Here is a 25,655-nt window from a genome sequence, read left to right as displayed (position 1 = left end):
CCATGTCTGGTAAAAAAAAAAATAATAAAATTAAATAGAGATTTTAGTACTGCCCACGGGGGACTAAATTATTGCAAAAGGCATGTTGAGGTTAGTTTTAATGTATATACTCAGGTCCGGGGGTACCTCCTGAAATTATTTTTTGCAGCTTGGGATGTCTGCCACACTGAGAACCTGTGTGTAACTGTGAAGTACAGTAAGCTGAGTGTAGGCATGTCGCAGCTCATTTGAGTCGACAGATGGCGCTGCAGGTCTGTAGTTTGGTGTGAGACTCCGCCTCAGCGGACAGTGAAACTTCCCGCTGTAGAAATGGCGGCGTGGGGCAGGTTGTCTCTGAGTTTGAGGAACTTTCTGAGGCGGTCGTGGTCGGTCAGGAATATCAGTATATACCCCGCTGTGGGCGGGGGGCTCGTGGGCTGTCTGGTAGCGGGTGGTGTTCTCCGGTATGGGGGAGAGCCGCGCTGGAGCGTGTTCCCCCGGGCTGTGTGCTCTGAGCTGCAGAAGGTAAAGTACTGAAGTTCAGTCAGTGTGTTTATCAGACTGTCAGACCGCTCCCTCTCTCTCACAGCAGATCAGGGGCACTCAGTTTCCTGAGTTTCCTCTTAATCTCAGTTTAAACAGTTCAGGAGGATACTGTAGCTGTGTGTGTGGAGTTTAATTAGTCTGGTCTCAGGTAAACACAGTCAGTTTGGTGGTTTAACGGGTTTTACTCACCTGGTTCCTCAGGAACATTCATTTTACCTGACACCTGAGAACTAGTAGCTAGGTTAAAGGTTAGCTAAATTGGCTAGCGTTATTTTAGACGAGATGTGACCGTTGACATCTTTCTATCCATCGATCCATCCATCTATTCATTTATTGTCATTGAGAAAGTACACGCACAAGTGAGTGAAATGCAGTTACATCTAACCACAAGTGCAAAATAGTGAATATGTTGGTAAATAAGGATAATAAAGTAGAATGAATGTATCGGTTCATATTGTAGACAAATGAGATGCATATATAAAACCATGCAAAAGTAAATATTAAATAAAGAAAACAAATGCATGTATAACAGTATATGCATATATGTAGGCAGTAATGGGCAGTTAGTGCTGTAACTTACAGCACATGCAGTTTTGATATAAAGACACAACATATAATTCAAAATATTACTTGTATGTTATATAATTTTTTAACTTAACTTTTTTACTTTGTTAAAAAGTGAATGGGCTGCTCAACTAATACAGTCTTTAGTTTAAAGGTGTAATTTCGCTGGCTACTCGGAAATACTGCATCAGCAGCAGTGTGAAAAGAGGCGGACTCTGACTTCACATGTATTGGAGGAGGCATGTGTTAGTCTTCACCCTCCTGGTGTTGGGGCATCACTAGTGAAAGGGGAGTCCTACTGAGTGGGTTGTGTAAGTGGGCGTGTAAATTGGGGAGAAAATGGGGGGAAAACATAAACACAATTTTTCCAAAGATGACAAGACTGAATAATTTATACTAAAGCATGACTTTTTTTTATTTCACATCATATTTTGCTTTAGTGTCAAAATGTTCAGTGGTCAATACATATTTTCATTTGTAATAGACTTTTCTATGAAAAGCAAGACAAAAACATAAAAATAATATTTAGGGTGTTTCATTTATGTGGTGTTAAAAAGTGTAAAAAACAGTGAAAACCAGTGTTTGTACCAAATACATGCTTTTGTTAGGTTTCGGTAAGTTTATATGGAGGTGACAAGTCCAGTGTTTGTTAGTAGCCATGGCCTGATGAACATCTCTGGTTGTAAACTAAAGTAGCACATATCAAATTACAATCATGTCCAGGCTGAACTGCATTTGGAGTTGATGACCAATCATTTAAATTAGTTTTTCTGTCAAACTGACCCTTTAAGAATATAGTTGTCATGGTGCAATTACAAAAAGTTCTGTATGCTTTTTTTATATCACCTGTGTCTGTGTTTGTCTGTGTGTGTGTGTTCTGGGGCAAAAAGGATGAAGTGGCTCCAGTCCCTCTGGTCCCCATGCGGCGTTTGCGTTTTAACCAGTTTGCCTCCGTGATTTATGAGGAGGAGCTGTATATGACACCCAGAGACTTCCTCTACTCCATCATGCTGGATGATGTGAAACGTGAGTGACTGGACACCACACACACACAGGATTTATCTCCTTGGATATTTCTTCATTTGTTATTTATTAAGGGAATTGTGGTCAGTATAATTTGCCATGGGTATATAAGAATTTTCAAAATTGTTAATGTCAAAGTGTAAACAGATTTCTACAAAGGAATGCAAATGAAAAAAAAAAACAGGAGGGAAGCAAAAACATGGAAAGCTTGGTTAAAAACAAATTGCACACAGTTGGCCAGAGAGTATGCACAAGTCTTTAACATGAAGAATAGAAAGTAATATGAATAGACATTTTTGCTCTCCATATAAGGGATGGATTTATATGGGAATTATGGGCAGATATGTCAATGTTTAAATGTGATCATGTATAATCTGAAGATGCCGATACATAAACGTTTAATACATGTTTTAAATGTGACAAAACACAGCTTGACACACCAGTTATTCAGAATTTCATGGTTGTCCTCTAAGACCTTTATGTTTTCCCTAATGCAGGTAAATTTAAAAACAAGCATCTGACCAAGTCGGTAAGTATAAACTAAATTCTGACATTTTTGTTTCTTCTTAATTAATTTAAAGGTAAATTGTTTTAATCTTGTTGTGTTGTGCTGGTTTTATATCTTCTAAAGTAGCTTATGTTTATTGTGGACTTTGCTTTTTTACACTGGTGCCCAGTCATGCTGGAACAGCAGAGGACCTTCCCTAAACTGTTTCCATAATGTTGAATTAATACAATTGTCTAGACCTTTTTGGTATGCTGAAGCATTAATCGTTCCTCTCACAGGAACTAGGTGGCCTAGGCTGACCCCTAAATAACAACCATGTAGCATTGTCCCTCCTCTACCAAACTTTACAGTTGGCACAGTGCAGTCATGCAGGTAATGTTCTCCTGGCAGCCACCAATCCCACACTCGTCCAGCAGAGTGCCAGATAGAGAAGCGTGACTCAAACCACATATCATGTTTTCACTGCTCTAGAGTCTGTTCTGACTTTTTTGACCTGTAGACATGTGCAGTACATGTAAATAACTTAGTTTAAGGAAAGCAGTATTTATTATTTATATACAGAAATTTTGTCATTGACACTGGTGCTGTAACGTGATTGGCTTCTTTACAGGATGTGGAGAAGATGCTGAACGTGGCTTCTAAAGCAAAGGCTGGAAGCAACCTTTTCAGAGGAATCGGAGATGGTGGTAGGTAGATGGATACTGTATGAGTCTAAAGTTTGGACACACACCTTAAATTCAGTGGTTTCCATTATTTAAAAATATTCTGCATTGTATAATATGAAGAAAAAACATATGGAATTATTTAGAAAACAGGAAAGTGTAAAACAAAGCAGAATATGTTTTATATTTTGATTCTTTAAAATAGCACCTCTTGTATAGATGATAGCTTTGCACATCTTGGCTGCATTTTCTCGGTCAGCTTTATGAGGTAGAGTCACCTAAACTTGTCAAGAGTTAATGTTTTAAATTTCTTGCCTCTTAATGTGTTTGAGATCATCAGTTGTAAAGTTGGTATACAGTGAATAGAATAATTTGAGAAATTATGGAACTAACTACTCAACTAAGTAAAGAAATAAATACTTGAAGAAATAAAGGTCAGGTAATTAAAAAAAATATATAGAATTTTGAAACTGTCCTCAAGTACAGTCGCAAAAGATCATCAAAAATGTTATGATGAAACTGGCTCTCATCAGGACCACCCCAGGAAAGGAAAACCGAGGGTTACCTATGCTGCACAGGATAAGTTTATCAGAGTTACCAGCCTCAGTAACTCCAAGTTAACAGTACCCCAGATAAGAGCACCTAAATGCTTCACAGAGTATTTTGGTTGTATAACTCTTTTAGGTTTACTGCATGATTCATTATGTGTCCCTTCATAGTCTGGATGACTTACTAGTATTATACAATACAAAGACAGTATCAATTTACAATGTAGGGAAAGAAAATTGAATGAGAAGAAACCTTTGAAACCTTTGGTACTGTATGTGCATGTGATAATATGCATCTCACTCAATATTTGCACACACATATAGAATTCACACTACTATATACACCAGTGAGCAATGGCAGTATGATCACTCATAGACTAAAGTTATAGAATATAAAATTACATATCTTATTGTGACTGTGCATCTGAATGTCTGAATTATTTGACCTGTAACTAAAGAATTGTAATGGTACCTTCTCCCCCCAATTTACATGATTGATTGAGGATATTGGGCTTACGATTGAATATTTGAACAAGATTTAAATGAAAGTCTATCCCATCTGATCCAAAACTAAAGAATGTGACACAAGTCTCAAAAATGTGACTTAATGATGATTATACAACACACAGTGCTGCACCCTTTTCTGTATATAGGACTAAGTGCACACAGTCCAGTCAGGTTGCCTTACAGCAAAGTTCCAAGGTCTTGTAAAAAAGTATTGGAAGTAACAATGGATGAACAGGGGTCCCTAAACTTTTGTCCATGTAATGTATGTGTAGTAATGTAAATACATTGTTCTGAAATTAGTCACACATTCAGTTTATATTGAGATTGTGCATATTCCTTTATTACTGGTGATGTCTGTGACTTAAGATTTTATAGGGTTTAGGTTATTTATTCTACCTTACTTCTCTTATAACAGGACTGATCTCCTACACTGAGTACCTGTTCCTCCTCACCATTCTCACCAGTAAGTATCCTGAATAGATTATGTTTAAAATAAGTGCTGATCTAGTCTAACAAACCAGTCCAAAGAGCTCACATGTAAATAGCACCCAATTAGGTCTGGGTGTTCTTTAAAAGAAAACTACTCTTCTGATATGCTTAAGAGAAATTACATTACATTACATTTGGCAGACGCTTTTGTCCAAAGCGACTTACAATAATGAAGTACAAAAGTAATAGGAATTAAGATAAACCATTTTAGATAGGGCTCAAAGGAGGTCGAAGGGAAATAAAGGGATAGAGAAGTGAAGGAGGGGAAGAAGGAAATGGGGTTAGAAGTAGTTAGTGTGTTAGAGGTGTTAGGAGAGTAAGTGCTCTTTGAAGAGCTCTGTCTTCGGGAGTCTCTTAAAGATAGTGAGAGATTCTCCTGATCTGGTAGTGGAAGGTAGTTTGTTCCACCATTGGGGAACTCTGTATGAGAACAGTCTGGATTGCTTTGTGTGAGTGTTTGGCAAAGCGAGGCGACGTTCATTGGAGGAGAGCAGCAGCCGGGAGGTAGCGTAAGCCTTCAGGAGTGATCAGTGCAGGTAGGAAGGAGCCTGTTCTGTCATCTCCTTGTAGGCCATTGTAAGAGCTTTGAATTTGATGCGAGCAGCAACTGGTAGCCAGTGGAGCTCAATGAGCAGAGGGGTGACGTGCCCCTCTGCCCCTCTTGTCACAATATACAATACGATATGTAAGTAAATTAGATTCATAGCTAAGTAACATTTGTTAAAAATAATAAGATAGATTATGTTGTTTGAAATGGTGAACTTTAAGTTGTCATGTCTGATTTTTTTTTTTTTTTTTTTTTTCATTTTATTTGGACATATTGATTCTGATTTTTCCAATTCTCCCATAAAATAGACACTGCCTGGCCCAAAAAGAGATCGCACACGGACTGCCTTTGGCACACATTTGCTGTGGCACCGTTTCCACAAGCTTCTACAACGTCACAAAATGTATTTCTGTCCAGAGTTGTGTTTATTTTCCCCCAAGATCTTGTACTGATGATGGGAGATTAGGACCTCTGCGCAAAGTCTTCTTCAGTACATCCCAAAGATTCTCAATAGGATTCAGGTTTGGACTCTGCGGAGGCCACTGATAAGTGCAAAACTGTTTAGTCCCGATCCCTTGAGTTCCCTTCGCATCGTCTGTGTGGAAATGCTCCTACTTTAGTTATTAAACATATCCCTGAGTACTAGCGTTGTTATTCTACAATTTGATTTCACCAAATGGTTAAGTAATTGCTGATCACAATCATTTAAGAAATTTGAAGATGATGTTTCTCAACTGTCCTTCCACTCTTTAGTAATGTATTAGACTGTTACGATTTTAGTAGTTTTAGCAATCCCCATTCCCTGCTTGATGCAGGCCAATAATTTGACCCTTCTGAAACAGATTAACATATCTACGACCATTAAATCCAGGTAGAGGCCTTTTTTGGCCAGGCAGTCTATGTTAAATACGTTTTAATTTACGTCAGATCCTCAAATCTCATAACAATTGCATTATGGTATTTGACAAGCATTTTCTTTTTACAAACTAAAAAATGTATTTAGTGTTTGTATGGGCTAGGGTCTGGTTTGTAATAAGCTGCACATGGGCCTCGACATGAGATTAAATCATTCTGGTGAATTCTGGTTTGTACTCTTTACATTGAGCTCTGATAAAATATATATGTTTAAACCTTTAAGATTACAGAAACTGTCTTGTCATTTAGTGCTATGAATTCCATTATTTGCATTGCTGTACAGTGTTTGTGGACTGTATATCTAGGAGTTCAGTGTAAATGACTTCTTGAATAAAATTATTTTGGTTCTACAATAACTGAATAATAAACTCTGCTCATTAAAAACATTGATTAGTTTACCCTCACAAATAATTTTAAACAAAGAGAAACTGTACTAACTTTACCATTCATTATAAAAAAGGAAAGCCTCCACATTAACCATATGATTTAGTCATTGTCAGTAAGTTTAATTTTTTAGGTCTAGCAGATACAGAATAAGGACTGGCACCAGGACTTTGCAATAAATAAAAGTAAAAAAAAAAAAAAAAAAAAAAAAAAGGGGAAAGTTAGCTAACTATCTAGCTTGCTAGTAAGACAAACAGCTAGCGATTTTTTTATTGTGCTTGTTAAGTTGAAAATGGCTATAAAACATTGAAACTACTCATTAAACTATGGAAATAATGTGGTAATCAATATTTTTTTTTTACAAAGAAAATACTTAAATTATGAGTTTCTTTGGTTGCTTGTGCTGCCATCTTGCTAGGGATTTCTCATTGTTCTCTGTTTGGAGTGTGCCTCTGAAAAATCTCTGTTTAAAGGGACATGAAGCCCTAACAAGAATCGAAACACCCTACCCCTAGGCATGCACACGCAAAACAGCAGGGTGGGGCTAGATGGTAGGGCACAGGGGTGAAATGGATTGGGGCCTTACTCATCTCTGTTTGTGCTTTTTTAAAACTCTGCTGGCTGGTGTTTCAGCCTCTAGATAGATTCTAATCATTTAGAATCATCAAAGCCACTTTAATTAATGTCTCAGAAACTGACCCTATATGTTGGTTTTGTCATTTTGAAGAACAGTTTGTGGACACACAGCTCCCTCATGTTCTGAATAATGATAGTAATGATGAATCAGAAAGTTCTGCATTTCTGACAGTGACTGTTGCTAATCATGTTTGTTACTTGCTACAGTTGTGGATGCACAGCTCCTTCGTGTGAGCTGCATTTATGACAGTGACTGTAGCACTATTGAGACTTAACTGAGAGGCAGTCAGTCATCTGTGGCACTTCCTTCACTATACCCTGCACTCGAGTTATAAACGGCCAAAACCGCAAACCACTAAATATCACTATACTCTTAAACAAAGGGTTATTTGACCAATGCTATAGAACTCTTGCTTCTATAAAAAGACATTTGTTAAACAGGCCTGTTAGTGTGGAGAACCTTTTAAAAGTTTGAATTTCTTTCACATTCTTCAATTCTACAAATATTCTAAACCGATTTAAGAATGCTTCTTGGACCTTGACTTTAAAAAAGTAAAAAAAATAATACTTTCATATCTCATGCACAAATGCTTCCTCAAAGAACCAGCTCTTGAGGGGAGGTTAACCATGAAATAAAGAAATGCAACACACCACCCAAACACTCTTACAAAAGAGGTTATTCAGAAGGTTATTTCATAAAGGCAGTGGTTTTGCACAGAACAATCTCAACTAAAATATTGTTTAAATGTTTAAATGGTTCTATGCCTCTTGTACACAATGTAAAACCTTGAGTTGTTCTAAACAGCATCTTAAAACTTTTGATAGTTGGGAGTTCATTCGAACCTTGCTAATGCTCTTGTTGCTGACGGCACTTAAATCCTCACAGCAATGCTTCAGAGTCTAATAGATAGCCTCCCCTGTACAGTAGAGATGGATGCTTTAACAAAAGCGGTAAAAACTCTCTTTAATAGCCATGACTGATGAATGAGCAGGTGTTCGGATACTTTCGTTTGTATACTATACAGCTCTAGAAAAAAATAAGAGACCACTTTAGTTTGTGAATCAGTTTCCCTGATTTTGCTATTTATATGTATATGTTTGAGTAAAATGAATATTGTTACTCATTTAAAGCATTTATTTGCAGAAAATGAGAAATGGCTGAAATAACAAAAAAGATGCAGAGCTTTCAGATCTCGAATAATGCAAAGAAAACAAGTTCATATTCATGAAGTTTTAAGAGTTCAGAAATCAATATTTGGTGGAATAACCCTGGTTTTAATCACAGTTTTTATGCATCTTGGCATGTTCTCCTCCACCAGTCTTACACACTGCTTTTGGATAACTTTATGCCACTCCTGGTGGAAAAATTCAAGCAGTTCAGCTTGGTTTGATGGCTTGTGATCATCCATCTTCTCCTTGATTATATTCCAGAGGTTTTCAATTTGGTAAAATCAAAGAAACTCATTTTTAAGTGGTCGCTTAATAATTTTCCAGTGCTGTGTATACCAAAATCTCGTTATTGAACATTGAACATTGCCATTGTTCATACAGAGTCTGATAAACAGTTTATTTTTTAAAGACTAGTTCTGACTGAGCTCTGCCATCTGAATGTTTATTTAAAGTAGTATGAAGATCCATCTTAGCTGGGAGTTTAAATCAGTCATCTCTTATTTAACTCACCTAAACCTGGAATTCAAATGCCCCAGTAGATCTTTGTTCTTGTGCTGGATCTGGTGTGTTGAATTAGGGTTAGAGCAAAAGTCAGCAGCAGTGTTGTGTCCCACATACAGCACTGGACATCTCTGGGATGGTAAATGTTCCAGAAAAGCTTCTGGCTGCCACTCTGTTCACTAAACAACTGAAACAAATGCTTTGTTTGATTGATTGCAGAGCCGCAGACAGGATTTGACATCGCTTTCAAAATGCTTGACATTGATGGGAACGAGCATGTGGACAAAAAGGAGTTTGAGAAGGTACAGTATCTTCTCCATTGCCTCTATGTCACGTGACTTCAGTTGTAGTTTTTTTTTTCTAAACAGCACAACTACATTCTTTGTCAAAGAAATAGTTGCACCCAAAAGAAAGGGTCACATTGAATATTCAATTTGATTTTATTTCTATAGCGCTTTTTACAACAGAAGTTGTCACAAAGCAGCTTTACAAAGAAAACGGATCCATTCCTTTTATGAGCAGCACCACAGAGATATAAATTATTATGGTGACACAGTGGCAAGGAAAAACTCCTTTACATTAGGAGGAAGAAACCTTAGGAGAAACCAAGACTCAGTCAGAGTCAGTCAATACTCTTCGGTAGGAAGAACAGTAAATAATAACAAATTTAGACTGATATGGGCGTCTCTATACGTGCAGTAATTACAGTGTATAACACGTGTAAAACAACATTTGATATAACATTTGAGACGTCTCTGCATGGAGTTGTAGAGGTTCCTAATGGTCTCCTGCAATAATCCATTATATGCAGCTTGAATATTCTCACAGTTCCTGCAGATTTTGCGGTAGGGATGGAGCATTTCCACACATCTGATCTGATGATTTGGTTGGCCATGGCATATCACCTTTGTCTTCAGAGCAAGCTTTCAAGATGCATCAGTATGTGGACGAGCATTGTCCTGTTGGCGTAGCACAAATTGTGAGTTCAAAAAAGGAAGGGCCACCTCATTAACGTAATTAACGACCATGATCTGAACACAAGGTGATCTGGCAACGTATAAAATTACTCCCCACACCATGACAACACCAGGCCTTCTGGTGCGTTCTGTCAGCAAACTGTCATCACCACCAAGATAAAAGTGGGGTTTTCACTGAAGATGACTTGACAGTCCAGCATGACTACCCACCAAGTTTCTTTGCTGTCATTTCTGGTTCTTTCTGAGTGCAGCTATTTTTTTAACGATGAGTGTATGTTAAACAGATTTAATCTTATGAATTTTGTAGATGCATATAAATATATATTTTCAGATAAATAAAAAAAGTCCATGTTTAGCTTGTTTAGTCCCTATGGCATCATATTGGCATTTCTTGTCTCAATTTTGCCACATACTGTCTAAGAAAATGAGAGACAGAAAGAAAGGACATCATCCCTCATTTCCCCGATTCCAGTGGCTCAGTGGTGGTCTGTCTCTTACTCTTACCAAGGTTGGAAATGTTCCCCATGTTCTCGGTCTCCATGGCAACTGTTAAAGCAAAACCCAGGGGTGATTATAATTATTTATTTTTTTCCCCTCTCTCTTGCACCAGTGTGTTGTCGGAGCGGGCCGTCCCTTTAAGAGCTTGATTTAAAGGGAAAGTCTGGACGTAGCAGCGCCATTTTAGCATGGGGCGAACGTACAGCATGCAGGCATGCAGCCTGTTGGCCTTGGTTTCAAATGGAGAGTAGCGCAGCATGCCGGCACCAATGAAGGCTGCATCAAGTGCCTGCAGAATTGAAATAATGAGAGAGAATCATATTTCTTTCATAGCTGTATGGATGTTAACTCGTGTTAACACTCTGAGGGCCTGTGCTGTTGACTTGAAAAGGGAATTCCATCAATTTTTCAAAAAAGCTGCATAATTCAAAATAGGGGTTTGGTGTAAAATGGTTCATGTTGAGACACTTGGTAACTCTAATTGATTTACAGTGGTGCTGACGGGAACAAGGGGTTACCATAACTACAACACTAATATAGCCATTTTGTTTATAATCTAAAATGTTTTCATGTTTTCCCAGTTTCATACAGTAGTATTTATTGCTTTTGATGGTAAAATAAATAAGTGGCAAATTTATGCAAAATCATTTTACTTAGGGACTATTTTCTTTAATGCTGTGAACGTATTCCTCCACCATGAATGTATTATAAGGTCAAAATCTTCTCAGATGATGGTAAATCTTTGTCTTAGACATCAAATAGTTCATTTATTACTATTTGGTGTAATTACTTTGTGAGAGGGCAATAATGGTGCTTTCACATCTACCTTGTTTGGTCTGGACTTTCAGACTTTTCAAATTTGTCCAACATTTAGTCTGACCATGAAGGGTGATTCATAATGGTTCGGTTCATCTGCAGTGTAAAATCATTTTTTTTAGATGATTCAGGCTTTCGGACCAATATATCTCCCATTTATGTGCATCATTATGGATTGAACTGGTGTTGTTCTGAAATCCGACTCGTCTTTCTGTGTAGTTGAGTCACGCAGCAGTAGAAGCAGATCACCGTATCTACTGTAACTGTAGAATAGCCATTATTTATAAACAGACATGAAAGCACGTAGAGTGTGCACATAGAGGGAAGTCAAATCCTTGCAGGGAGGCAAAACTCACATCACTGTATAGGCAATTTGCTGACCTGACAACATTCAGGGAAATGTAGTCCACATATGTGCCCACAGAAAGCAAAGCTAGCTAGATTAAGATCTTTAGTGTGCTCACTAGGAGTGTGCCATATCGTTTCGCACTCAATATCATTGCCAACATTTTTCAATATCGTAAACAATATTATACCCTGAAACATCATACCATATCAACCACCCATATTTATTATATGAGTGTATTAATTTTTTGCTGTTTTAGCAATGGAAGAATTTACACTGTTCTCATTTCCTATAATATATCTACTAGACAGTTAGATATATAATCTAGAGACATATTATATCTGTCCAGTATCATTTAATTTACTTTAAACCTAGATATTCGTTACTTCTGTTACAAATCTTATAAAAATCTTGTATTTTTTAAAGCTGATGTCTGTAAATTTTGGGATTTGGGGGATTTAGGGCCCTCTCTGGTGAGAGTGGGTAATTGCACCGATCACTTTTAAAGGCTGTGCATGTGACGCAATTACATAAAGACGTGTGACGTGGGCATAAGAACTCCTGCGAAAAGCAACTTGACACCCCAGTTTTTAGAATGAATATATTACGTTTACCATGGATGGTCATTCCAGCACACTATTAAATGGTACCAATAAACACAATATTTTATCCCTTCTCCACTCATAAATGCTTCTTTCAGTTTAGAAAGGCTGCAAATTTAATATAGTATGCATTGCAATAATAAAATTTAATTTTTATTTTGTTGCAGTAGTGTTCTTGAAATGATTTTTTTTAATACAATGTTTTGTCATATGGCCAAGAGTATCACCATGAAATATTGTGATTATTATTTTAGGGCTATATAACCCACTCCTAGTGCTCTCTAAACTGCATTGTGAAGCCTAAAATAACTGGCCCAAATTTGTTCAGTGTATTACAAATATGCACATTGGTTCAGACTTTGGTCTGAGCTTTAAGGCGTGAAAACCTCATTTTCCATTCCCCACCACTGTGAACAGTTATGAGCATTTAATTATTAAAAACAATCATTTTAGAAAAATCGATGGAATTCTGAGTGAATTTGTGATCGTAAGCCAGTAAACAAGTAAACCCTGGTAAGTTCATTGGCATGTACATTATGCAGTGACCTCAGTGAGGGAGTTAATGGGAAATGTAGGATTGTGGCCGCTGTAATGTGTAGATTGACTCATGCTGCCTTGTGTCTTTGTTAATGCTGGCGAGGGATTGCTGCGATGAATGAAAGGTATGTGGTCAGGCATGGCTCCTGTTAAATGTACAGTAAGTGTCCACATGATGGTTATAACATGAAGCTGAATTCCTGGAGATCAAGCTGAGTGGTTCAGTGTATGATAGAACAGAGCTTGGCCATGATTAAATGTCCTTTTCCTGATCTGCACAGCTTTCACATTTACTCCAAAGGTAATCAGCCTGCCAAATTTGCCTTTACATTATGGAAAGTGTGTCAGATTAATTCATAATACACAGTTTTATTAAAAATATTATGGCCACCTCCTTGTTTCTACACTCTTTGTCTATTTGATCAGATCCACTGAACCAGGAGAAAGATTGTACAATTACAAACTGTAGTCCTTCTGTTTTTCTGCATAGTTTTTTTTTTATTATTTATTTAATTATCCTTCACCCTGTTCTTCAGTGGTCAGGACCCCACAGGACCACCACAGGGCAGCTGTTATTTGGGTGCTGGGGTCTCATTCTCAGCACTGCAGTGACACTGGAATGGTGGTGGTGTGTTAGTAGTGTGTGTTGTGCTGGTACGAGTGAATCAGACACAGCAGTGCTGCTGGAGTTTTTAAACACCCGTGTCATTGCTGGACTGAGAAAAGTCCACCAGTCTGTCTCTGAATTTACTTTATCTACAAGGTGGAGCAGATAGGTAGTAGTGTCTAATAGAGTGGACAGTAAGTGTTTAACCCCTTAACATGCCTTGTATCATATACAGGCTACAGGTGTAGGTGATACAAAACCCTTTTTTTTCTGCAGTAAAATAAGTTATTTACATTACAGGGCTTTAAAATGTCCTAAAGAGCATTTGGGCGGGAAGCTGCCTGTTCACTCTCTACTCTAAATTAATTTGTATTCAGGAAAATATAGATTTTTTAAATAAAATTCAGTCGATTTTATTCATTATATTTTAGCAGATTTATATTTATTTTTACATTTTTTTTATTACAATTACAATTATACTTTTCAGTAATGTTCCTTATCAATCATGAAAGCTTTTTATGTAATGCTTGAATGGAAATCCTCAAGATTTACTGGTGTAATGTCAGGCAGACAGTTGACAAAAACCTGGCCTGTTGGGGGTTAAAAACTCTAGCAGCACTGCTGTGTCTGATCCACTTATACCAGCACAGAAAAATTGGCACTAAGTGTAGAAGCAAGTCGGTGGTCATAATATTTAGATATGACTGTGTGTAATAGTACTGATGTTGGGAGTTGGGATATATACAGGTGTATATGGAGTATCTTTATACGGGCTACAAATATATCCATAACTACTAATTCAGAAGTCATATTGAAAAAAATGCATATGTATATCAAACCTGCTTCTGATACGGCTCTTTTGCACTTTTTAAGACATTCTGCAAAAGAGAAAACAGGATTTGCCTTGCGTTTATTTGGAAGCAGATTAATACTGACCCACTAGGGGTCTAGAGCTCTTTGTTTGGTGAACAGTATTCTCAGAATAATAAAACTGATAGAAGTATAGAAGACTTCTGTTAAAATCTATTATTATTAACTACACCAGCCTACAATAGCTCTAGTGTAGAATCAGCTCAGACACAAACCATGTTTTGACTAATCAGTTAAATTTTGGGCCATGTGATGAGGAAAAAAGATTTTTGTAAAAGAAAATTTAGTTAACACTGAATGCAGCTTCATGATACAACCTTTAAATAGAACTCCAGTGTAAAATGGACTTTTTGTGTAGTAAAACAGTACTTACCTTTGATGAATAGCACACCTATATTCTTCCACAGCATTCTGAGATCCAGAAATTTTAACAGTTTGTCCAAACACCCTTCAGACTGGGTGACACGGGGCATAATTTGCCCTGATAAATCGCTTTTTCCACCGTTATCCAGCTCAAAGTAGCTCAAAGTTACACCTCCTTGCTAGCATTCGGAGAGCCCTGACATTTAAAATGAGGCATTAATAACTTAAAAAGGCACAACAAGCTTATTAAAAACCACCATCACTGTACTGATAATGACAGACATATATACATAGACTCCGCATAAAGTAGCAGCCGGCACCAGGAGGCAGGCTATGTGGAATCAGTGATGGCGGCGCACAGAGCTGAAGCTCGCATTATAGGATGTAAACAGTGTCTTTAATAAGCTTCTTGTGCACTTTTTAAGTTATTAAAGCCTTGTTTTAAATGTCAGGGCTCTCTTGATTCTAGCAAGGAGGTGTGGAGCTACTTTGAGCTGGATAATGGTGAAAACAGTGGAAATAGTGGTTTATCGGGCAAATTATGCCCTGTGTCACCCAGTCTGATGGGTGTTTGGAAAAACTGTTCATTTTTCTGGATCGCGGAACGCTGTGTGAGAACAGAGGTGTGCTATTTATCAAAGGTAAGTACTTTTTATCATGTTTTACTACACCAAAAGTGCATTTTACACCGGAGTTCTCCTTTAAATTGGAAAGCTGGCTTTAGTTGCTGCAAGAAATTTTGTGAACACCAGACCTGGACTTTTGTCCACCTTGTTTTAAGGAATCTGTAAAGTCTGTCTTTATTTCTTCCCAGTCCAATATTGGCATTATTTGGACATTGGCCGCTCTCCTCTTTAAGTATTGGCATCGTCATCAACCCTTGAAAAAGCCCATATTGACTGGTCACTGGTGAATAACTTGCCGGCCAGATCAGGCAGTTGGAACTATTGGCAAAAGACACTGCTGAAGAGTCCTCTCTGGTGTTCATTAAACATCTGATTGTAAAAGTGCTCCAGTATACCAGTACTCTCTCCATTTGTGCAGAGTGTCTGTGATGGGTATCTGATCTGATCTGGAACGAGTCTACAGGGAAGCAGAAGTCCAGTTCTGGAGAGCCACAGCTTGGTGATAAGCTAATGTGCTGAATGAGCTGCATTAAACAGAGCAAGCTGGTGGCTTCCAGAACTGGAAGGCTCCTGTGTGTCAATGCTAAAGAAAAGTCTTGTGTTTTTAAAGTGCTGAAGTGATTACACTGTTTTTTTCTTTTTAAGCTGAAGATGATCATCGGACAAAGGAAAGTTTCAAAAGATGCTGCAGAGGTTGGTCCATTGTGTTTATCTTTTAAAGATCATTCACACTGTGCTGAAATTATGATTAGAATTTGTTTAAGTTTGATCTGTATGAGCTAGTGTATGATCCAAGAGCAAATGTGAACCACAATACTGAAATTAGGCATGCAGCAAATAGTCAGCAACCAACCTATTTGGTGTAAAACTGCAAAGAAAACACTTTCAGTGTTCAAATAAGTGACATGGCTGTCATATTTGATAAAATAAGATATGTGCTGCAGTAGTATATTCTCGAAATGATTTAAATATTTTTCAGTGTTTAGTCACACCTTAAAAAATATTGTATACCTTGAAAAATCATGGCATTATTTAGGGCCACCCCTAGTATTCAGTATACAGAATTCATCAGATGTTTAATTTTGTTCAGTTTCTGATTCAGACAAAAATGATCATTTCAGTGCATCCATTTTTTTAAGTTTTATTTTCCTTTTATAGTCGTTAAAACTTATTTTTACTGTGTTTTTTCGGCACAAAAGATTTTATTATTGAAATTAAATGTTAAATATATAAATTATTTTTTTATATAAATGAAATAAGAACACAAACATGGTTCCAATTGTGTATCAATTTCTAAATTCCTGTCTGAACAGACCTGAGCTAATATCACTCCCTAAACCTTACAGAAGTCAACCAGTGTCATATAAATGCTATTGATTATACACACTAACCAGTTATAATGACCCTTTATTGAACATCTCACAAAATTAATATAGTTATTTTTTAATTATGTTACCTTTCCCATAAAATGATAGATATAGAATAAAAAGTAAAACATTATGTTTCCTTGGTTAGTGATCAGCATTTTGTAACCTTATTGCCTTAATTTGCCCTAATTGAAATGATTTTTGAATAATATTCAAAAATATGTCAAAATTGGATAATTAAACAGCATATAAAATGGTGCCGTTTATAAATACAAGCTGAACTCTATATGCTTTCATAATTCAGCAGTAAATGAACCAATAGAAATGCTCAAAAAAAACTGTCCTATGCTCTCCCTGTAGTTTACAGATAAGATATTTTGTGTCGACACAACAATGTCTTCATTACAGGGTAGTGTGACCTAAATAAGGCTGGCACACACACAACAAAGAGACCTGTAAAATGTAGTTATTAGCTGTAGTGCAAAGTGAGGGTAGAGTGCAGTGGTTGTTTAGATGGGATCTTGTGTAAATTGTGTTGGGCTAATGAAGTAATTAGGTCATTACGTGCTGTGTGTCCAGAGTGCTGCTGCAGAAGACAGTGATGAGCCCAGCACCACACTCCAGGCCTTCTTCTTTGGCCGCAAAGGACAGAACAAACTTCAGTACAAAGAGTTCCACAGGTTTGTGTTTGTTTGTTGTTCAGCTTAAAGATATTTTACAAAATGGTTAAACTGAAGTGACACATCAATCTGTCCATCAGAAGAAGAGCTGAGGTATTCCTTTAGTTTAATCCTTTTGGCTAAGATGTGCTATTTGAAGGAAGATAAAAGTTACCAGGAACAATAAATGATTTAAAGCAGCACTGGGAAGGATTTTCTTGATTTTTGATCTTTTTAAAGAAGTGAAATCACAGCTTGAAACTCACTGCAGCGCTGCATTGAGGTGTAATAGGAGGAATAGTGGTGCTCTCGTGTCTGTGCCGGAGCTCCTCTGAGCTCAAATCAGACTCTGTAAGTTTTCCGAGGCGGCCGAGATCAACGCTCGCGAGAACTGTGACCTGCTTTCCGACCTTTAGTTCTAACAGTTCTACAAGGACTACTGGTTCATTCTTTACAAACTTACATACAGACACTCTGGCAGAAGCTGGAAAGAGACCGAATATGTCTGTGAAAGCCGGAAAACAAGAAAGAGAAACTAATCCGCCTGAAACATTTATAACACTCTGTAACTGTACCTAGTGGAGCTTTAAAGTACAGATTAATAAGACTCTTCGTCCCTATCCGGTTGGGACTTGTTTCTCAGGGGGTTCTCGGGTAATTTTATTTTTTATGGGGGTCCTGTTTTTTTATTCCTGTCCGGAACGACCATGAATTTTAGTCCTGTCCGAACGGAGTTTCGTCACCTCCCATTTAATAAAAAAGCTTTTTGTCCACTGCCACGCACCGTAATTACACTTTGTATGTGCCTTTTTTTACGGAGATCCAAGTAAACACAACAGAGAGTGGAAATGAGCACAGCTCACACATGCGTTTCCATACAGACTCCCACTCTTTGTGGTTGTGAACTGTACTTTCGAATTGTTGCTAAAATTTGGCTTCACCCCAAACCAAAATAAGAGTCTGTGTCTCTTCTTTGCTCCAGTGTCTTTTAGAGCGCTTAGACGTCGCCATCGTGATCCGTGAGCAAAACCTGATATTACTTGACAAGGCAATATCATGTGACTGAAAAAGCCAAAAAAACTCACTGGTCCTTCTGTTTTTTCAATTGCAGTCCGGATTCAAGAGTTTTATCACTGAATAGAAGTGTAAAATATTTTTCACAGACGCCCATCTGAGAAACTAATTCCATCCGGACAGGGCCTTGGTCATATTTATTGAGCTACACATACAGAAGTAGCTTGTAACACAAGCATTGCCGGTTCTGGGTCTCTGGATCTCTTCAGGAATCTTGCAAGGCAGGAATTTATAGACTTTGTGTAAGTGTATAGTAGTTAATTAAAAATAGGATACTTGTTCATTAATGTGCGCTTGTAATCATTATTAGTTATACTGTACAAATGTATATATAAAAAAATTGTACAAGTACATTTTTCATATCAACAGGAAATTCCTACAATCCTATAGTATATTATGTTTTTCATAATTACCTCCTCTTTTTAAGTATAAAAATAAGGTTTATACTGTAGAAACAATCTGTAAAAAGAACAATTTCTGGGTGCAATTCAGGTGAAGAATATTTTAGAAAACACGTCAAATATAATTAGGTTTATTTTCTTCTTTTAAAAGATCAATATTTTATTTTACTAATCATATTTGTATTGTCACTTAGTTCTATTTATTTATTTATTTTGAATATTATATTATCAGCCTATGTCTGGATACTTTTTTCACATAACAGAGTTGTTCTATCAGTAAATAATCACAATTAGATTAATATGCAATTATTATGCTTTACAGGTTGAAGACACATGCAACATTTTTATTTTACTTCATACATCATTTTTAGCCAGTATTATTAGCTCTAGGTTTAAAAATATCATGCCCACCCATTATGTTCTAGAACTGGGCTGAATACAAGTAATGCAGCGTCGGAGGTCTTGACATGGAGCTGTAGAAGTTTTCTGAAGGTGTCCATGCAGTTTAAATATATTTGTGCAGTTCCTGCTAATTTTGCAGTAGGCGTCTTGATAGAGTTGATTGAGTTTGGATAGCATGTGTAATAGAATGCAATGCATTTTTATTCAGGGATAGGTCTGGTGATGCAGATGGCCATGGTGTAGTGTCTGTCTGTGTCAAGGCAAGCTTAGGTGCACTGTTGGAATTTTGCTGTTGCTTTTAGAAAATGTAAGGCCACTGTCTGCAGGACCTTACTAACATAAAATTAAACTGTCAAATTGCCTAAAATGAAGACCAGACGTGATCTGTCATTGTACAAAATTGCACACCACTACATGTGACACCAGGACATATGTACCATGACAACAAACCGTTGATCTTTGTGCTGATCAGCTGCTTCCACAAATAGAGCTGTTGTGTTTCTACCAAAACAAAACTGGAATTTATCATTGAAGAAGAACCTCTGCCAGTCTGTCACTTTATGACAGTCTGGAATGAAAACCCACTAAGTTTAATTCCAATCAGTCAGTTCCTTCTGCGGGCAATTTTTAAGACGATGAGTGTAAATAAAATATTTTGTGAGCTGCTGTTGTTACAGTTGGACTATATGTATGCTTTGATTAAAGCTCTATTTTGATGTAAAAATTTGATAAATAGTGCAGCAGTAGTCTAGTTATTTGTTTATTTATTTGGTGGTGGTTTGTAGGTTCATGGAGGACCTGCAGGCAGAGGTTCAGGAGATGGAGTTCCTGCAGTTCTCTAAAGGAATGGACACCATGAGGAGGGAAGATTTTGCAGAGTGGCTGCTGTACTACACTAACGAAGAAGACAACGACGTATATCTGGAAAACATGAGGAAAAGAATACCCACAGGAGAGGTGACGCACCACTGACATGTTTTTCCATAATCCAGATTAGACTCAATGCAGTCATAACAAACACACTGAGATTTTACTTTAGAGCAGACAATATGACTGAGGTTTAAAGAGGACATGTGCAAAACTCACTTTTTGTCTGCTTTTGTATTTCCACTTGGGTCTCGACTGCACCTATAAACACTCCAAACAGGAAAAAAAAATCATCCGTAATCTGTGAATTAGATAAGAGAGTTTGGTGTCAGGAATCAAAAGCTTTTAGAAGCCATGTTTGGATGGCTCCCTAATTTTGATGTTACAATAAGAAAACCTGCATAAAACTACCCTGGCAACACCCCAGCCTGTTAACCCGCACCAGAGCCCCACCCACTAGGTTATTTGAAGAAACACCATTTCGATCATTTTGGTTGAGAACCTCAAATAGATCTCATCAGTACACAGACTAGCCAGCAGACTTCGTCTGAGGGAGGGATCTATATTTACAGTTCTTTAAATAATGAGTGTTGAGCTTCTATCACAGTTAAGTGTGAATCTTGTTTTTGTTTTGCCATTCATCATAAGCAAACACTTACGTGTGGCAATAAACCCTTAATTGTTTTATTGGGTCAGATATAAGGCATATTTAAACACTTAATTTATAACTTCTTGTTTTTGCCACTGTGGTGTCTTTTTGACACTGCTTAAAGATATTATAAACACAGCTGCAGGGAGAAGCGTTCTCAAATGGTTTACATTCAACAGTGTGCAACTATTTTACAGTGGAACTTGAAAACTGGTTCTGTATCTGGTATATCTGGTTTTAATGTTCATTTCTGCCAGAGCCATGTTTTTTTCACTTTTGAATTATGACTGATTAGAAACAAAACTATTGCAGACTAATGGACACACACTGTAGAAAAAACAAATCATAGTGCAATCATGACACTTCCTAGCAACTTTACATTGCTAGTAATAATACTATTACTACTGTACACTGTACAGGTATTTAACATGTGGTGACGTTTTACTACAGTGTTTATAGTCACTGGATGCTGAATGATATTAAACATATACTGACATTCAAAAAGCCTTCAGACAGCAGAATGTAAATTAATCATAAAGTGTTTAATCAAGCGACTGATTGGGAATGCACACATCTGTATAAGTTGTGAGGTGTTATCTTGTGAGTGAGGTTAAACACTGTCCAGCATGCTTGTGGTAAGACATTGTGAATGATGGGACCTCGAGCAAGGCCCGATCGTGGGACATTACCAAGTGCATTTCCATCTGCAGTGGACAGAGCAGTGAATGTGATGGGCAACCTCTGGCTAGAATGTGAACACTACATTCGGTCCAGGAGGCTCCACACACATTTATTTTTTAGGAAATTAGGCTTTATTTTATTGGTTTTCAGTTTTTATTACGTTTTTTATAACGAATTAAATCTCATTTGAACACATTCATTAGCACAGTATTTTAAACTGTACAATTAAGTTGAATTTTAGCGGTGGAGCAAAAAAATAAATGAATACATTGCATAGATTAAAAACTTCCTGTAATGAATATCAGTCAGTAACAGATGCTGTAAATACTGTATATCTCTTACAACACTAGACCAGTGTATTAAATCTGCACATTTATTTGCCTAAAAATTGATAGAACACACATTCTAGGTTACTGAAACATGTTTTAAAGAGCAACTACACTCTAATATATATTTACATTAATAATTGATATATGTTGTTCTGTAATAAAAAATATTCCAGCTCTGCTTAAAATGCTTGAAAATGAGATGCAAATATTAGCAACATTTTGATTTTTTACCATATTTTGATTAAAACTTTACTTTGTAAACTCTAAATAAAATAAAATGGACCAAATAAATAAAAAAATGGATGTTCTTAATGTATTAATACAGTCATATTTATATTATCTGCCCTGGGTATTTTTTGGGCCAAATGTGGCTTAATCAGCTAACTGGCATATAAAAATTGTCCCACATTATACGCATATTGGAAGGGAGTTATTATTGTGTATTAAAGTATAAATTAGAGGACAAGCACATCTTGACCAAATTCTATGGTTGATTTGTGCATCAAGAAACATCCAATAGTATCAGATCAATATCAGGCAGTACTCAACATTAAGTGTACTCTGGTCTGATCAGAAGAACTATGCTTGAATCTATGCATAAATAATATAAGTCTTGGCGTTAATAAATACATATATTATAGTATTACAATTTTATATTGTGTAAGTCTCTGTTGTATTAAAGTTATTAATTCTCTGTAATTTTCTCTCTTTCTCTTTAACAGAGTATCACCTTTGAGGAGTTTAAAGCTTTCTGTCTCTTTGCCAATAACCTGGAGGACTTCATCTTATCTATGAAGATGATTGCTGAAGCTAACAGGCCAATCGGAATGGGTAACTCTGTCCCACCTCTCTGCGTTTTATTGCAGCAGCCATTTTCTCACTGGTGCTCTTAAAGGTAGAGGATTGGTTTATGACCTTATGGCATGAAGAGGTCATACATAGGTCAGAATCATTACCAAGATTTAACATTATTGATCTTATGGTTTCTAGTAAAGGATTTGAAGGATTAGCCCCTCAAAATCATTACACCTTCATATGCCGAAAAGTAATTTAATCTACCATATCAATCATCTACCATATTTTTCTCATTTTGAGGCGCACTTAAAATTCTTCAATTTTCCCAAAAATCGTCAATGCGCCTTTTAATCTGTTTAGTCTTATGTATGAATTTTACCAGTCAGATTGTAAGAAGCAGTAAAACCAATCCACCAAACTGCAATGTTATTCAGGAGTTTCAGTTTAGTTCTCTAGCACCGGGCAGGGCCGCCGCTCTGCATACGCAGACAACGCAGCCAGCGTTAGGCCTCAACCATTTTGCAGTTGCAGGGAGCCAAATTGACTGAGAATGAAATGTGTTGAAATGATGACATTATTAAATTTAAAACCCAATGTGAATTATTTATGATACGCTCATCTTTTTTGTCTTTAAACATTGCATGGGGCACCTACTCTACTACTTAAAAGCGGCACGTTATTATTTTTGTGCATAAGATAATGCCCCCACCCCTATTGCCTGAAATGGCACGGCTCGGTTTGCTCTGTTGGTTGTTGCCAGATTTTCCAGTCAAATAAATAATCAAAAAATGCATGGAGGCACTAAATCTTGCGCATGTTTAACCATTTTTAAAGTGTATGTGGCCATTCTATACAAAAACTTGTCCAGTGCAATATTTGTGTAAGTTAAAAACTTAAAATAAAATAAACAAATAGGATGAAAAATCGTAACTTATCTGGCAACCTTAGTCCTAACTAAAGTAGCAACGCTACTTGAGTTTGGCAGGAGACAAGTTCACTGCGCGAAGTTGCTACTAAATGGTAATTCAACTATGAAGCGACGGTTTGAGTCTGGAGCTGAGAAGAAGAAAAAGAAGCAGAAAGATGAGGCCCATGCATCCCTTTCTGGTGAGTAACTTCGATGATAAAGGTTTAAATAGTTTTGATTACTTCATGTTCAGTGGTGTTGCCTGAGCTAGTAACGTTGGCTTTGCTGATTTGGTAGCTTTAAACGCTTAACTAGAAACTAATCTGGGTATTGCAAGGCACGTGGCACGTTTGCAAATAGTAGTAGTGTAGTTTGAAGATTTTTAGTGACTTTAATAAAAAAATAATAAAGTAGCCTACCTATTGACTAATGCCGTCAGTGCACTATCCAAATGGTCTGTATGACAGCAGGATCAGACAGCTCTATAGATTTTGACAGGCTGAAATAAATACACCACGAATATAAACGATAATTTCATAACCTTTAAGGCTGGCTTGTGTAAATGACGTGTCCACTGCTTAAAATAGACATGCATCGTTTCATTTATTATTTATACATTATAAATAGTACTCTTGTGCTGTTCTTCACTGTTATTGGCCTTACTTATAACGTTGTAAATATTCACAGTTACATGTGTAATTTTAATAAATAGTAAAATTTTGCGTAAACCTTTTGTGTTTGTGTGTGTTTTTTTTTTTTTTTTTTTTTTTTGGGGGGGGGGGGCCTCCCTGACCAGTTATGCTTAGGGCCTCCAAAACCTTAGCAGCAGCCCTGGCACCGGGGCTGGAGTAGCATTAGCATTAGCCGCTAACCACTATTTCCCAGTTAAGAGGTGAGTATTTTCGGCCCTTAGCCTGCTCCTAACCCTGGCTAGCACTGCTTCTAGCCGCTAATGCTAATGCTCTAGCCTTAGTGCTGGAGAAATTTGGTAATCTAAGCTTACTGTAAATAAACCAAAGCGCATTACTCACTAAAATAAACATTTTTTTTCAGGAGAGAAATCTGTGTAGATTAACACCCAGCGCTCGTTTGACTTTAAAAGAAAGTATTTTTTTTATTACTGTTTTGTTTACTTAGCTTAGCTTTACTCACATTCGTTGTTAGTGCGCCTTATAATCCGGTACGCATTATAGTGCAAAAACATTATGGTACCTTGAAGACACAGAGACTTTTTGCAACAATCTCATTTTGTTTGTGATGCTTTATATAAGAAAAAAGCTTGTGTGGGTTGTATCTGGTTGTAAGAAAAAAAAAAAAAGAATACCGTAGTGACTGGATTCATAGTGGATGTGATCTTTAATTTCTTCTGATAGCTTGTTAAAGACCTTAGGAGCATCCAGTACATTGTTGTAATAACCAGCATACTTTTCCCTGCAGCTCAGTTTGAGAGAGCTGTGAAAATCACCACGGGCCAGGAACTCTCCGAGAACGTTCTGGACACAGTATTCAAAATCTTCGACCTGGACGGAGACAACTGTCTGAGCCATAAAGAGTTCATCGCTGTGATGAAAGACAGAGTACTGCGGGGTCTGAGGGTGAGTTATAGCGATAAATAATGCCATTTCAGGCTAGTTTGGAATACTGCAAGTTACTCTGGTAAACTCACTCGTTTCCTATATGTATACAGTACCTGTCAAAGGTTTGGACACACCTTCTTATTCTGTGTTTTATAAATTACATATATACAACATTGTGTATGAATACTGAAGTCATCCAGACTATAAAGGAAACAAATAAAAAATCATGTAGTAACTACAATTGTTAATCCAAAATACTCATAAATAAGCATTTAGGTGCTCTTATCTGAAATGCTGTTAACTCTGATAAACTTATCCTGTGCAACTGAGTTAACTCTTGGTCTTCCTTTCCTGGGGCGGTCCTAATGAGTTTTTGATGGTATTTGTGACTGTACCATTTCTCAAATAGGGCTTTTCACTGTTCATACCAACTCTACCTTTTCACAACACAACTGATGCTCTCAAACACATTAAGAGGACAAGACATTTAAAGCCATTAACTCTTGACTGAAAGTCAGTCCAGGTGACTCTACCTCATAAAACTGACAGAGAAAATGCCAAGATGCGCAAAGCTGTCATCTAAACAAGAGGTGCTACTTTGAAGAATCTAAAATATATTATGTTTTTGTTTACTCAATAATTCCATATTTATAGTTTGGATGACTTAAGTATTAATCTACAATGCAGAATTTAACATCTGAATTTCAGGTGTGTTCAAATCTTGAC

The 25,655-nt window shown here is 37.0% G+C and overlaps 1 protein-coding gene across 1 annotated transcript in view; it reads left to right on the top strand.

The window, feature by feature from the left end:
• Positions 1 to 275: 275 nt before the first annotated feature.
• micu2 (mitochondrial calcium uptake 2) overlaps positions 276 to 25,655 on the top strand; it is a 28,027-nt gene continuing 2,647 nt past the window's right edge. The window contains exons 1-11 of the mRNA XM_049466649.1: positions 276 to 504; positions 1,980 to 2,115; positions 2,610 to 2,641; positions 3,231 to 3,306; positions 4,753 to 4,800; positions 9,199 to 9,281; positions 15,867 to 15,914; positions 17,168 to 17,268; positions 19,910 to 20,081; positions 22,373 to 22,481; positions 24,790 to 24,947. Of these exons, the coding sequence (XP_049322606.1) occupies positions 310 to 504; positions 1,980 to 2,115; positions 2,610 to 2,641; positions 3,231 to 3,306; positions 4,753 to 4,800; positions 9,199 to 9,281; positions 15,867 to 15,914; positions 17,168 to 17,268; positions 19,910 to 20,081; positions 22,373 to 22,481; positions 24,790 to 24,947 (1,158 nt within the window). The 5' untranslated portion in view covers positions 276 to 309. The remainder of the gene's footprint in view (positions 505 to 1,979; positions 2,116 to 2,609; positions 2,642 to 3,230; positions 3,307 to 4,752; positions 4,801 to 9,198; positions 9,282 to 15,866; positions 15,915 to 17,167; positions 17,269 to 19,909; positions 20,082 to 22,372; positions 22,482 to 24,789; positions 24,948 to 25,655) is intronic.

Source organism: Astyanax mexicanus, chromosome 1, assembly GCF_023375975.1.
Source record: "Astyanax mexicanus isolate ESR-SI-001 chromosome 1, AstMex3_surface, whole genome shotgun sequence".
Taxonomy (NCBI): Eukaryota; Metazoa; Chordata; class Actinopteri; order Characiformes; family Acestrorhamphidae; genus Astyanax; species Astyanax mexicanus.
Note: the sequence above shows the minus strand (reverse complement) of the source record. Positions and strands in the feature narration are given on the sequence as shown.